General features: G+C 42.6%; 1 protein-coding gene and 1 pseudogene across 2 annotated transcripts in view; both read left to right on the top strand.

Annotated features, from left to right (window-relative positions):
* The first annotated feature begins 2086 nt into the window (after positions 1-2086).
* LOC147460634 (uncharacterized) lies at positions 2087-11121 on the top strand. Its single transcript, XM_086499086.1, has 2 exons — positions 2087-2580; positions 10899-11121. Exons 1-2 carry the CDS (start codon positions 2087-2089, stop codon positions 11119-11121), a joined length of 717 nt encoding a protein of 238 aa, XP_086355212.1.
* Positions 11122-12294: 1173 nt separating this feature from the next.
* LOC147460633 (uncharacterized) overlaps positions 12295-12870 on the top strand; it is a 60227-nt pseudogene continuing 59651 nt past the window's right edge. The window contains exon 1 of the transcript XR_015187503.1: positions 12295-12330. The product of XR_015187503.1 is annotated as an uncharacterized LOC147460633 (transcript). The remainder of the gene's footprint in view (positions 12331-12870) is intronic.

Raw genomic sequence — 12870 nt, 5'->3', positions numbered from 1 at the left:
TTAATTCTTATTCAATAATAAAATCTCCACTAAATTTATCTCCTTTCTGTTATGTGCATTTAAACCAATACATTTACTCTATGTAGAGGAGAAAGTCTTTGACTTTCTATGACCAAAGCACATTCTACTACAAAAGAAAAAGAAATTCTTTTGATTTTACGTTCTGACAAAAGCTAAAAAGGGGCTTGTTGTTTCTTACAATCTTACTCTCCCTTTTGCATTTTAGAGAGGTTTTCTCTTAAGTGACGCAGTGAGTGACACATGGAGGGTCTCTCCTTCCTTCGAAAATTTAAGCTGCATTATAAAGAGTATAGAAGGTGTTGGCCTCTAGGCTGAGCGTCTCATGCCTAGGCCATATCTATGCTTTGAGTGGCTCTAGCTCTAACCACCTCCATGCTTGTCCTTTTCCTTGCCTTTGTCTACTCCTTGCTTAGTCTTCATCAAAAAGAGGAAGACTAGATGTTGCAGCTTGTAGACGTGCACACAATTGCCCCAAAACATTTTTTTGCTCACCCTCATTGCCACCGAAGACCAAAGTGTAAGCTCGGTTAAAAGAGCTGAATCACAAAAGATAAGGCCCATGGCAAGTTGTACATTCTTGACACACGCAAATACACCTGAAGCTAACCAATATCGATCACGCGAGTGTCTTGCTCATACTCGTGGGTGGGACGGTCACTACACCCGGGCAATATTTTCTTCGATAGTGGATTGTCGCTATGGTCATGGTGCACACTTTGCTTATGTAGGCCAACACATGCCAACATCGTATCATCCAAGAGTGTGCGCTTTTGACCTTTGGGCTTGGGCAAACGTTGTGGGAGGGGTAACTGTCACTAAAAAGTGCATCCTCAACAAGGTCTCATATACCTTCCTTGGTAGGCACATCGTGATCACAATATGTGCCAAGGTTGCAATTCATGACCACTTCAATCAGAGGCAGCTTTGTTGATTATCACTATGTGTGCTATCCCTCTTCCATCCACCCACTTACCCCTACATTACATCGTTGCAATTGCAGCAACTGCGGCCATTGGCTAGCACTCCCATAGCTATGTGTGTGTGCGCATGCAAGTTGCCTAGTAGAAAGGGGTAGTTCGAGAGATAAGTCAAGAGATCTTAAATGTGCTGCATTGGCTGATGCTACCATACCTATGCATGTGCGTGCATGTGTGTCTGTGTGAGTGTGTGTGTTTGTGTTTCTTTGGCTGAAGAATTAGTATTTTACACGTTCCTTCCACAATAGAAAATTTATAACCCTATGTTGAAAATAAGCCACAAGCCTTTGACACGTCAGCATGTCGACGTTTGTAATCTCAATCGTACCTCTATTAATAGAGGTCTCCACCCCGAATAATGTGAGTGGTTGTATCTTTCCACATGTGTCTCTTGGTAACCGCCTCCTTCACTAGCACGTCTCTCTGTGTATGTATGCACAGTGTAGAGCAGCACCTCTAATTTCTACATGGTATCATCGACTTGATAGGGCTCCTGCATGCCTGTGACGCCGCCCATCATCTCGTCTCACCTGGCTGCGCACAATGACTGCACAGTTATTGCGCTTCGTGCAAAATTCCTTGCCAATAATATGGCTACAGAAGGCGATCCCCATTGTGGCCCTCGCCTCGCACGGGATTTCTTCCTTCAATATTCTTGGGCCTCTGACCCTCATCAATTCCCTCAAGGGCAAGCAACAAGCGAAGCAGAGAAATTCAACCTGCATTCTCAAAACAAAGAACCCGCCTCTGACCCTCTTAGTAACCTACACAAAACTGGGCAAGCGATGTCTGCCTCTGAGCCTGGAGAAAACGATGCAGGACAAGCAACAAAAGAATCAACCACTGAGCCTGGCGAAACCACTGCAGCACTAGTTTCTCCAATGCATCTCAGAGCCTCTGACCCACAAGTTGTTGGGCAAGCTTCCAATGCTGCAGAAAGCAACCTGCAAGTCAATGAACAACCTTTTGAATAAGAAGACGATGAAGATGATGCGCCATACCAAAATACAATAAACTTCATTTCTGCTTTACATGCAAGTCAATTTTGTAATCACTTTTGCTTCCTTGATTTTCAAGAAGCATACACAATGGTTCCCCTACTTGAAGAAGACGAAGAGAAAGATGAGGCTACGAATGAAGATGATGTACAAGTGTCTGATCCAGGGGGTCCTTACAGCACGGAGTTGCTCCCTCCCCAACCTTATCTTCCCATTTTCTTGAAAACCCTCCACTTTGGTAGCCATGCCTCACCATCAAAACCACATCCTCACCTTGCTGGAACTCCTGCATCTTTTTCCAGACCCTCTCCATCAACAGCCTTCAACTACATGCCTACAACTGGGCAAGCCTCAATCATAAGCTCTTCACCATCTGACCCTCAACCTTTCCTTTACGGCCATGGGAAAGCCAAAAATCCTTCCAGTCATGGGCTCTCACAATCTGAAGTGGAACTCCTTGTACCTCTACAGGTTCCTTCCTCTTCACTGGATGTCTCTTTCCTTCGACAACCTTCCTCCACACCCATATTGACAAACCTCTCCAACAACTCATCCTCTCAATCACCTACCTCTTTCCTCCGACACAGGGATTTCAAAATGACGTGATCACACTATAATTTCAGGTTAATAACAATAGAAATGCAAAATAACAAATATTATGTTAATTGAAATTCATCTTTTTTTACCTCCAAGGAGACCTGGAGACCGGCTCGAGGCCCGCCGGGCCCGTCGTGGCTATATAAAGGCGAAGCCGGTGCTTGCCTTTTCCACAAAAGAGGTACATTGAAAAGTCTTCTTCACCAAACTTTCTGGCAACTTTTCACATTCTCAAAGCAATGTAGTAGTAATTTTTTAATCCCTTCCTTATTTTATTGATGTTTTTTTGAGTTTTTTGCGTTAAAACTTAAAGGTATAAAATTTCTTTTATCAAATCCTCGTACGCGGATGCACTGGCATATGGTTGCAATTGCGGCTAGGTGTGTCATTGCAAAAGCGTACGATGATTATGTTTTATATTGCTCCCAGTCATTCATGCTTCGGCACATGGTTGCAATTGCGACTAGGTGTGTTGCTGCTAGAATGGCTGGAGCATTTGTTTGAAAGAAGTAATCGTGTGTGGATGCACTGGCACATGGTTGCAATTACGTCTAGGTGTGTCATTGCAAAAGCGTAGGGTGATTATGTTTTATGTTGCTCCCAGTCATTCATGCTTCGGCACATGGTTGCAAATGCGACTAGGTGTGTTGCTGCTAGAATGACAGGAGCATCTGTTTGAAAGAAGTCACCGTGCGTGGATGCACCGGCACATGGTTGCAATTGCGGCTAGGTGTGTCATTGCAAAAATGCAAGATGACTATGTTTTATGTTGCTTCCCGTCATTCATGCTTCGGCACATGGTTGCAATTGCGACTAGGTGTGTTGCTGCTAGATTGACGGTAGCATCTAATGCATGAATGTGTGCTCAAATAATTTCATAATGCTTCATATGCTTGAATCTTGAAAGAAGACATCGTGCATGGATGCACTGGCACATGGTTGCAATTGCGACTAGGTGTGTCATTGCAAAAGCGTAGGATGTCTATGTTTTATGTTGCTCCCAGTCATTCATGCTTTGACACATGGTTGCAATTGCGACTAGGTGTGTTGCTGCTAGAATGACAGGAGCATCTATTTGAAGAAGTCATCGTGCGTGGATGCACTGGCACATGGTTGCAATTGTGGCTAGGTGTGTCATTGCAAAAGTGTAGGGTGACTATGTTTTATGTTGCTCCCAGTCATTCATGCTTCGGCACATGGTTGCAATTGCGACTAGGTGTGTTGCTGCTATAATGACAGGAGCATCTGTTTGAAAGAAGTCACCGTGCGTGGATGCACTGACACATGGTTGCAATTGCGGCTAGGCGTGTCATTGCAAAAGCATAGGGTGACTATGTTTTATGTTGCTCCCAGTCATTCATGCTTCGGCACATGGTTGCAATTGCGACTAGGTGTGTTGCTGCTAGAATGACAGGAGCATCTGTTTGTAAGTTGTTGTACGGTGAAGCATTGGCACATGGTTGCAATTGCGATTAGGTGTGTCACTGCAAAAGCGTACGAGATCTATGGTCTATACTACACTTTTTCTTTCACGTAGAAAAGATCCAAATGCAGTGGCACATAGTTATATTTCTCAATGTGTTGTTTGCAATAATACCATTGCAAGAAAAATGGATCCTTCTGCTACTTCAATGATAGAGTTCAAAAAGAAAGTTAGACAATTGTTGATTACAATCGTTAGTGCACTAGATCCCGACGATATAGCGTAGATTGTTGCAGATGAGTCTAGATTGCAATCATTATACAGTGAGATTGCCCGCAAAATGTTGTTGTTATATCCAGACAAAACAACAGAATCAATAATCTCATTACTGAGCAGTTGGGTGGGCAATTTGCCCAGGGTGGCCTCTGATTTGAAAGAGTAATGCCCTCAAGATGTAGAAAAGGGTAAGCTAGAGCATTGGAACACGAGATGGAGAGCCGAAAAGGAGAGGTCAAGGCGAGCATCCCACATAGACACACAGTTTGGCCTAAGCAAGAAAATGCGAATGGCTATCACCAGAGTTATGGGGAGCAGCCAAGTTGGAGAACCGTTTATTGAGGAGGCTGCCATTGAGGGAACATCGGGTTCTACTGCTTCTGCCAGTCACCTGGAGAGCAGTATATACAATTCTGAATGTGGTATGACTCTGGGCATTCCAAATAAGTCCATTAAGAAGATCAAGAAACTTGAGTCAGGGGCTTATGGCACAGGGTGGCAAGTTCAAATCAAAGGGATCAGTTTCCTTCCTGCAACGAATACTTAGTGTGCAAAGGAGTTCAAAGGATAGGCCAAGCATCAGTGGAAAAGCTTTGCATCAGAAAGTGCGGTAGATCTCAACCATAGAGGGATTGTGAGGAGTATTGCCCACTCTGTAACATTGCCATGGTTTCTGATATTCCCCTACTTCAATGGGGGAACCTTAGGTGATCTTATGGAGACAGTGCCCCTTCCACATGGCTCTTTCACGATGCTTGTAGCGCATCAAGAGGGGAAAGGAAAGATCCCTGAAGACTTTAAATGGGAGCAGCCCTCTGAAGACAAGAAAACACGTATCAAGAGCCTGTGCAATCATGCTCCCTTGTTGATCCATGCCTTGGTGAAGGCATTGCGATTCGCACATGACGAGGGAGTGATCCACAATGATCTCCATCCATGGAACATCATGTTGGACTTTACCAAGGATCTCACTACCCGTATTGGAATAATTGATTGGGGATTGGCTCTGCGTGTTGGCTTAGAGACACAAAAGACCAACAATACCGATGAAAACTGGCAAAAGCTTCATCCTTGGCGAGCTCCTAAGTTACTAGATGGCAAGAATTTATGCCCATGGACCAAGGCCACAGATGTGTACACCATAGGATGGGTGATATGGCAATTTTGTAAGTTTTGTGGAGAGTTCTCTGACTACTATAGCACAGATTGGTTCAAACATAAGGTTTTAATGGAGGTACAAGCCATATCTAGGATTTTTGTGGAAGGTTGGGTGAGGAAGAAATCCATAGACAGAAAGACCTTGGCACTTTTGGACGAAGAATTAGAAAGATTTGAAGCCCAGCCAGAACGATGCTTACGCCCTCCCTCTGAAATGAGTGAAGCCTTTTTTTGATGGATATATGATGTACTTTATGAAGCAGGGTTTTCTGAGACTTTTGACTTATAAAAGCACTTTTAAAAATTGGGTTTTATGCGCCATGGATGATGTATGAGTAATAAAAACACTTTGTTATATCTCAATAGACAACAAATTTTCTATGAGTTTTATTTTTTCTCTTAAGTTTCAAGCAATAAGCCACCTGGAGTCACTGATTGTCATTCATTGATTTAAAAAATGGTGGTTACTCTTATATCAATTGATTGTCATAAGATAGTGGTTATTCTAATATCAATTGATTGTCGTAAAATGGTGGTTAAAATTATAGCAATTGATTGTCGTAAAATGGTGGTTGCTCTTATAGCAATTGATTATCATTAAGTTTGTATGTCGTAACTGAAGTATAGTGTTTAATCAGGATATGGATAATGATAATCAAAGGGATAAGCGCGCTTTTGAGCGTCTCAGATCCATGTGTCAAGGCGGTGGAGTGAACGACACCACTCGAATTGCAGCTCGTTGCTCCCAGTGGGTACACAATGGAAAGAGGTGAACACTAGGATTGATCGAGAAATGGTCAAATCCATATGGCCAGGCGTTGCAGATGACAACATCAAGAAAGGCCGACTCAAGCTATCACAATGCATTAATGCAGACATACGAGACACTGGAGAGAACATATATCTCGATGTTATGGGTCATCCTATGCATCATATGGATTGTCCATTGTGGTTTGCCAAGATGTTATACATGCATTATGTCTTGGGTGAAGCAATGGACTTTAGCTCAAGGACACCTCACATGACGGTTGAGGACATTCGCAGTACTGCAATCACCGTCACACGGCAAGAGATGTCATTGGCACTAGAAGGTGCATCGATGGAAGTGCACCAAGTTAAGGAGGAGCTTCAAACTCAACTCAGGCAAGCATCACAAGCTACAGAAGGCTCTCATGCATAAGAAACCCTAAATAGAGACTTTCAAAGGGAGGTGAAGGTGCTATCTCGCCACGTAAAAGAGTTAGAGGCGATTATAAAAAAACAAAATGCTGCCACATTGATTGAGCACCCAACATCTATTGAGGCCCCTCCAGCTTCTGGTGAGCACGGTGGTCCTTGCCCCATATGTAGATCATTCTTTCATGAGTGGTGTGGTCACTTCAGCTTGCCATGCTAACATATGTATCATATATCACGCTTGATGCAAAGCATGATGAATAACTTTCATTGTGCTATATGTGAGTATGAGATATCCAAAAAGCTATATGCAATGTTCAAAATGTCTGAAGACTATAATAAGCTTAAAGGTCAGCGTGAACAGGAGAATGAAGATATTCTCACAAATATTTCACTATCACTTGGATAGTTTTTGTAGCATTTGAAAACATTTACTCGTTGTCTTGCGAGAATTTATTAGTGAATTGTGAATTGTTTTCACTTCAACTTCAATTATGATATGTGATAATGCAACGATTTGTTAGGGCTTTGTATATTATGAAGCTTTAATAGCGATTTGTGGCCTTGTAAAGGTTTTTAAGGGCTTCGTTTATTATTAAGCAAATGTCTAAACCTTAAAATAAATATAAAAAAAAGCTTATAAGATAAACAATTTCTGAACTTAACCAGAAGTCACTCAATGGATTCGATAATCTATTAATTAAACCACCGTCGCTTGCTGCGACGGGTCAAAATTGGTTCAATTTCCAAATTCTCTTCAATCTCTTCTAAAGTACATGTAGTTTCTACTTCATGAGATTCCCCTTGCATCTCACTGTCTTCGTCCACCTCATCATTGGTTACATCATAAGTCCAGCGCGGCATCTCCTCTTTGTAGTTCTCAGCTTGCACTCTTGCCAATAGCCGATGGTTGCAGTACATATACACCAATTTTTCAGCTCTTGAATTTAGAAGGCGGTTTCTGATGGTGGAATGTACATATTTATATGTACTCCAGTTTCTCTCAGAACTTGAATTGGATGCACATTGGGCTAGGATTCTAACAGCTAGGCATTTAAGGGTGGGTGCACTACCACCATTCATCATCCACCACTTCCACGCTGGTTGCTCCGTGGCAAGTTTCTGCACAAATTCTGTACCAAACTTACCCTCTTTGAGTTTAAACTTCGTAAGATCAGTAACAACTGATGCATGCTTATTAGGATCATCATAAAACCTGCCTATCACATCATAAAAGTCTTCCAGCACCTCCTCATCAAGTTTGTCTATTTCCATTGTCCAATACTCTGGATCCAATAAGAAAGCTACGCTGTGTAGTGGACTATGTGCTCCAACCCATCGACCATGCACATACTTTCTCAAAATTTATCTCCTCTTTTGAGTGAATGGTGTCTTCCAAGGCTTCACAATTGGCTCCTGGGGCTCCTCTAGATTTGCAAGGATTTCTTGAACAGTCCACCAAGCCATCCACACCTTACCTATGTTAGGCAAGGCAGAATCCAGTTGGCGTAATGCGAGCATAATTGGCATCATGACATTGTGCACATCCACCACATCATCCCAGAAGTGGCGATCAGCTAGTAGATCTCTGATCACCCCTATTTTACTTTTTATCTTCTCCCTTTGACCAGCCTCCCATTCTGAAAAAGTGGCACAAACAAATGTCTCCATCACAGCATTCTTATTTTTTATTAGTGATTCTACCCTATAGTAGTTGGTGCAAAATCTAGTTTCGCACGGCAGTTTTAACATAGTAGACATCCTCTGACGGTACATGTCAAGAACCCTCTGACGCTTCAAAACAAACTTGACTATTAAGCGAGCATTGTCTACTATCCATTTGAACCACTCTGTGTCCTCCCTCTTGTACCAATCTTGCAATACCAAGTTCAAGCTGTGTGTACTGCAACCAACACTATATAGGTGAGGGAAGCGACTTTCAAGTATCCTACCTGCAGCCCTGCAATTTTTGGCATTGTCCATGATTACTTGGACAAAATTTTCTTTTTCAAGTTCCTCAACTGCGTCGCCAATGATGTTAGCTATAAAACTGCCAGACTTTATTTGACCAGAGCTATCCATAGCTTTGATAAAACATTCACCACGAGGACATACAAGCATGATGTTGATCAATGGCCGCCTTTGAACGTTGGACCAACCATCACTAACTATGGTGTATCCAGATTGTTCTGTTGCATTTAATATTACCCTTTGAATATCCTGTTGTGTGCTTGTGTAACATTTATCCAACAATTGGTTTCTCATATTGTGATATGTTGGAGGGGTAAATCCAGCACCATACTCCCCAATGCGTTTCCAAGCTGACTTCCATGCATCACAGGTGACAATGGCCAATGATCCCACAGTGAAATAGACGGCTTTAGCTAGTGCAAGTTGTGCTTCTTCTAAGGCAAGCATTTTGAAGCTCGTCTGTAAGCTAACCTGTCTACTTTTTGACGATCCTACCTGAAAATCAGGAGATCCATGGTTTGGAGGTGTAGTTCCATTGATATGACATGTTGGTTCCCTGCTTTGAGTGCTTCTATTGGTGGGCGTTACACCCAATGATCCCTCATACTGGTTTGATCTTATCGATACCGGGGTGTGATGGTCGAAAGTAGAGAGTTTTGATCTTTTGCTCGTGGAAATTAGCTTACCAATTAAATCTTTTAAGCACATAGCTGCTTCTTCTGCACTAAGCCCTTGCACTTTCCTCCTTGGATTCTGGTATTGCCACCTAGCAAATGATCCCTTATTCTTGGTGCTCCTCCAGATTTCTCTTCGCCACAAAAGTTACATTTCCAATCTTGATACTTGTTTAAATTTGTGGCAAAATTCCACTCGGGTCCTGGACTTTTTCCACCTGCCTTTCGCTTGCCCTGCGAAGTGATGCCCTGCGAAGCAGGACCTGGCATCGAGGTAGGAGGTCTCCTCAAGGAAGCCACGCTTGAGACACCAACATCACCGCTCACATTTCCGGTGGAAGACATACTTATTGGATGCCTGCAATACCAATAAACATAGCTCAGTATGCTATCTCTTCTTTCAAGTATTATTCAAACCAAACATTAGTGTTATAATCAATATCACACACAAGTGTAGTAGTGAAGCATGAAGGGAATAAACCTCAATCTACTCAAACATGAGCAAGAAAATACAATGGTGAATCAAATACGTGATCAGTCCATCCCAAAAGTAGAGATATCGACCCAAAGATTCACCTTCCTACCCCTTTCATGAATCAGTCCAATCCAAAAAAGAACTAATGACCCATGATTGGAGCTCTAATCGAAATAGCAAGCAAATATAGCGGTGAATCAAACATGTGATCAGTCCATCCCAAAAGTAGAGATATCGACCCAAAGATTCACCTTCCTACCTCCTTTCATGAATCAGTCCAGTCCAAAAAAGAACTAATGACCCATGATTGGAGCTCTAATTGGAATAGCAAGCAAATACAACGGTGAATCAAACATGTGATCAATCCATCCCAAAAGTAGAGATATCGACCCAAAGATTCACCTTTCTATCTCCTTTCATGAATCAGTCCAGTCCAAGAAAGAACTAATGACCCATGATTGGAGCTCTAATCGGAATAGCAAGCAAATACAACGGTGAATCAAACATGTGATCAGTCCATCCCAAAAGTAGAGATATCGACCCAAAGATTCACCTTTCTATCTCTTTTCAAGAATCAATTCAGTCCAAAAAAGAACTAATGACCCATGATAGAAGTTCTAATCAATATAGCAATCAATTTAGCAAATATAACGGCGAACCAAACATGAGATTAGTCCATCCCAAATGTAGAGATACCGACCCAAAGATTCACCTTTCTACCTCCTTTCAAGAATCAGTTCAGTCCAAAAAAGAACTAATGATCTATGATCAGAGTTACATTAAGTTTTAATTTTTTTAAAAGACTATTCATTTTTTTACCTTTAGTTTTTCTTCTGAATTTTAAAGGATGACCAAATTTAGAGGAAGTGGTGATGTGATGTGATGTCTACTACAGGGTTATATAGAGCCACCAAATATGGAGGGGGTACATGACGGGGCCGGCGGGATTCTTGCTTTGCCCGCCGGGTTTTTTCATAAGCCCACCGGGCCTGCCGAGATTGTTGGTTGCCCCGCCGGTTCTACGTTTTCTACCGATTTTCGTAGGTCATGACATTAGATATGTTATTAACATGAAAAAAATAGTGATAATAACAACAATAATTAACATTTAACAAAATGCGTCATCGCGTAATTAAAATCCCTGCTCCGACCACCATCTCTTGCTTCAGCCTATATGGCTGCCTCTCCACCCTCTGCACCACTTAATCCCTCAGCTTCACCACGGTGTCCAACACCATCGGCTCTAACATTCATTACCGTTGGCAACATTGCGGTACCTCTTCTTCCAACTCCTCAACAAAGTACTAAATCCCTCCTTCCACATGGATCCGTTGCTGCTCCTGATCCAAAACATTTATTGGGCGGTGGACAATGACACTCTTGCTATTGTTCACACTGTGGGCAACCCCCACACTTACCTCATGGCTCTCCATCCGCATTCGGATGCACTCCCTTGAGGGGGAGAAATGTAGCAGATCAAGCTCGAGCATCCGATGCTCCTTTCTGGCGACCAAAAGATTACCAACACCCGAACAGGCCAAGATGCAAGATGAAGAATGCAGCCAAGCAGTTCAACTTTCTCAAAGACTTCAAGAGCTTCAAGCAAACTAGCTGAGCATGATTGTAATGCATTGTGCATATAGACAATCTGCAATGCATCATCTCTCCAATTATCAAAGCCTTTTGCTTATGGGGGAGTGTTGAAAATAAGCCACAAGCCTTTGACATGTCAGCATGTCGACGTTTGTAATCTCAATCGTACCTCTATCATCTCTCTGTGTGTGTATGCACAGTGTAGAGCAGCACCTCTAATTTCTACACCCTACGTCGTCTGCCTATATTGGTCTTTTGGTGCTCGTATGCACAAAACCCCCAAGACTTTGCTTGCTCATCTTGTAGCATACGTGGTCGCACCATCCTCTTGGCAATTATTATTCTGGCAACCCATGATCTTGTTGGAGGTTCAATGGTGTATTCAGTCCCAAGAAACTTCCAAAAACCTGGGTAATTGACGTTGATGTCGTCTCTGCAAACTCGAAAGAGTGCATAGGTTGTTAGGTAGCTAAACATTGTCATACAAATGTCCATGGCAGTAATGGATCGAGTACTATGACCAACCTTCCTCTTATCAGATGGTTAATGAATAATGTAGTATGGATTTTTTTGGTGTGTTGGTAGTTGTAAGCGCTTTGAGTAAAGAGCTTTGAGTATAATTCTAAGGCTGTTACATTAACATGAGGATTATGTTACCGGGTGCAATCTCATGCATACCAGTTTTCAAATGATCAGCAGTTTCTTCTTCTTTGTCTGTGGCTAATTTGTCTTTGTCTATTTGCAAGCTTGTTCAAAATTGTCTGCGTGGGCAAAGTTATTAGCTGTACGAACCATGAATAGAAGATGAACAGGCACGCTGTTGTTTGACACAACAGAGATACCAGACAATCACCTACGCAGCTTGGATTCAGTACATATCTAGCCCTTGATCTGATTTTTCTAATTTTCTTTGCCAGCTTTGGTTAAGTCGACTCAAATCGTGGCCACTGCCTTGATAAGAGAACGTTGGTGGGAAGGAAGAATTTGGAAGGTGATTCCTCTCTCTCTCTCTCTCTCTCTCACACACACACACACACACACACTTCTCGGGCTAGCTGCTGTCCATACACTTCTCGGGCTGCACTTGCCATTTTATCATGAGAGTCGTTCTATGTACATCAGCCAATAAGAAATTATGCCTTTGTCTTTGGGCATGCCAAAAAACGTGGTTGTCATTTTGGTTAAGTGGTTCACTCCATGGCCATCGAAATTTTATTTTGGCTAAGTTGGCCATCATTTTATCAGAATCGTGCTATCATGTTGCTGGGAAGACAACACAATACATGAAAATATTCCCTCTTCCCTCGTTTTCCCGTTCCTCAGCCAGCCTCTCTTTGTCCCCCCCTTCTCTTCGCCCATGCCTTCGAAGACAAACACGTGACCCTCCTTTCTCTCTGCACCCCTTCTCGCCCTTGTCTAGCGCGCCGTACTGGGCTGCAGCTGTACCTTGCGTCGTTCTGCGACCTGCCGTGCCTTGCACAGATCTAGATAAAGAGGTGCCATGTGGAGCACGGACAGAAGCAACAAACAT

The sequence above is a fragment of the Adiantum capillus-veneris genome, chromosome 3 (genome assembly GCF_014529385.1).
Source record: "Adiantum capillus-veneris isolate H3 chromosome 3, ASM1452938v2, whole genome shotgun sequence".
Taxonomy (NCBI): Eukaryota; Viridiplantae; Streptophyta; class Polypodiopsida; order Polypodiales; family Pteridaceae; genus Adiantum; species Adiantum capillus-veneris.
The sequence above is the reverse complement of the archived record's forward strand: the minus strand, read 5'-3'. Positions and strand labels throughout refer to the sequence as shown.

Coding starts and splice junctions, on each gene's coding strand:
- LOC147460634 (XM_086499086.1), top strand. CDS start 2,087: ATGGTTCCCCTACTTGAAGAAGACGAAGAGAAAGATGAGGCTACGAAT. Junction 2,581..10,898: donor CCTACCTCTTTCCTCCGACA/CAGGGATTTCAA, acceptor CCTGCTCCGACC/ACCATCTCTTGCTTCAGCCT.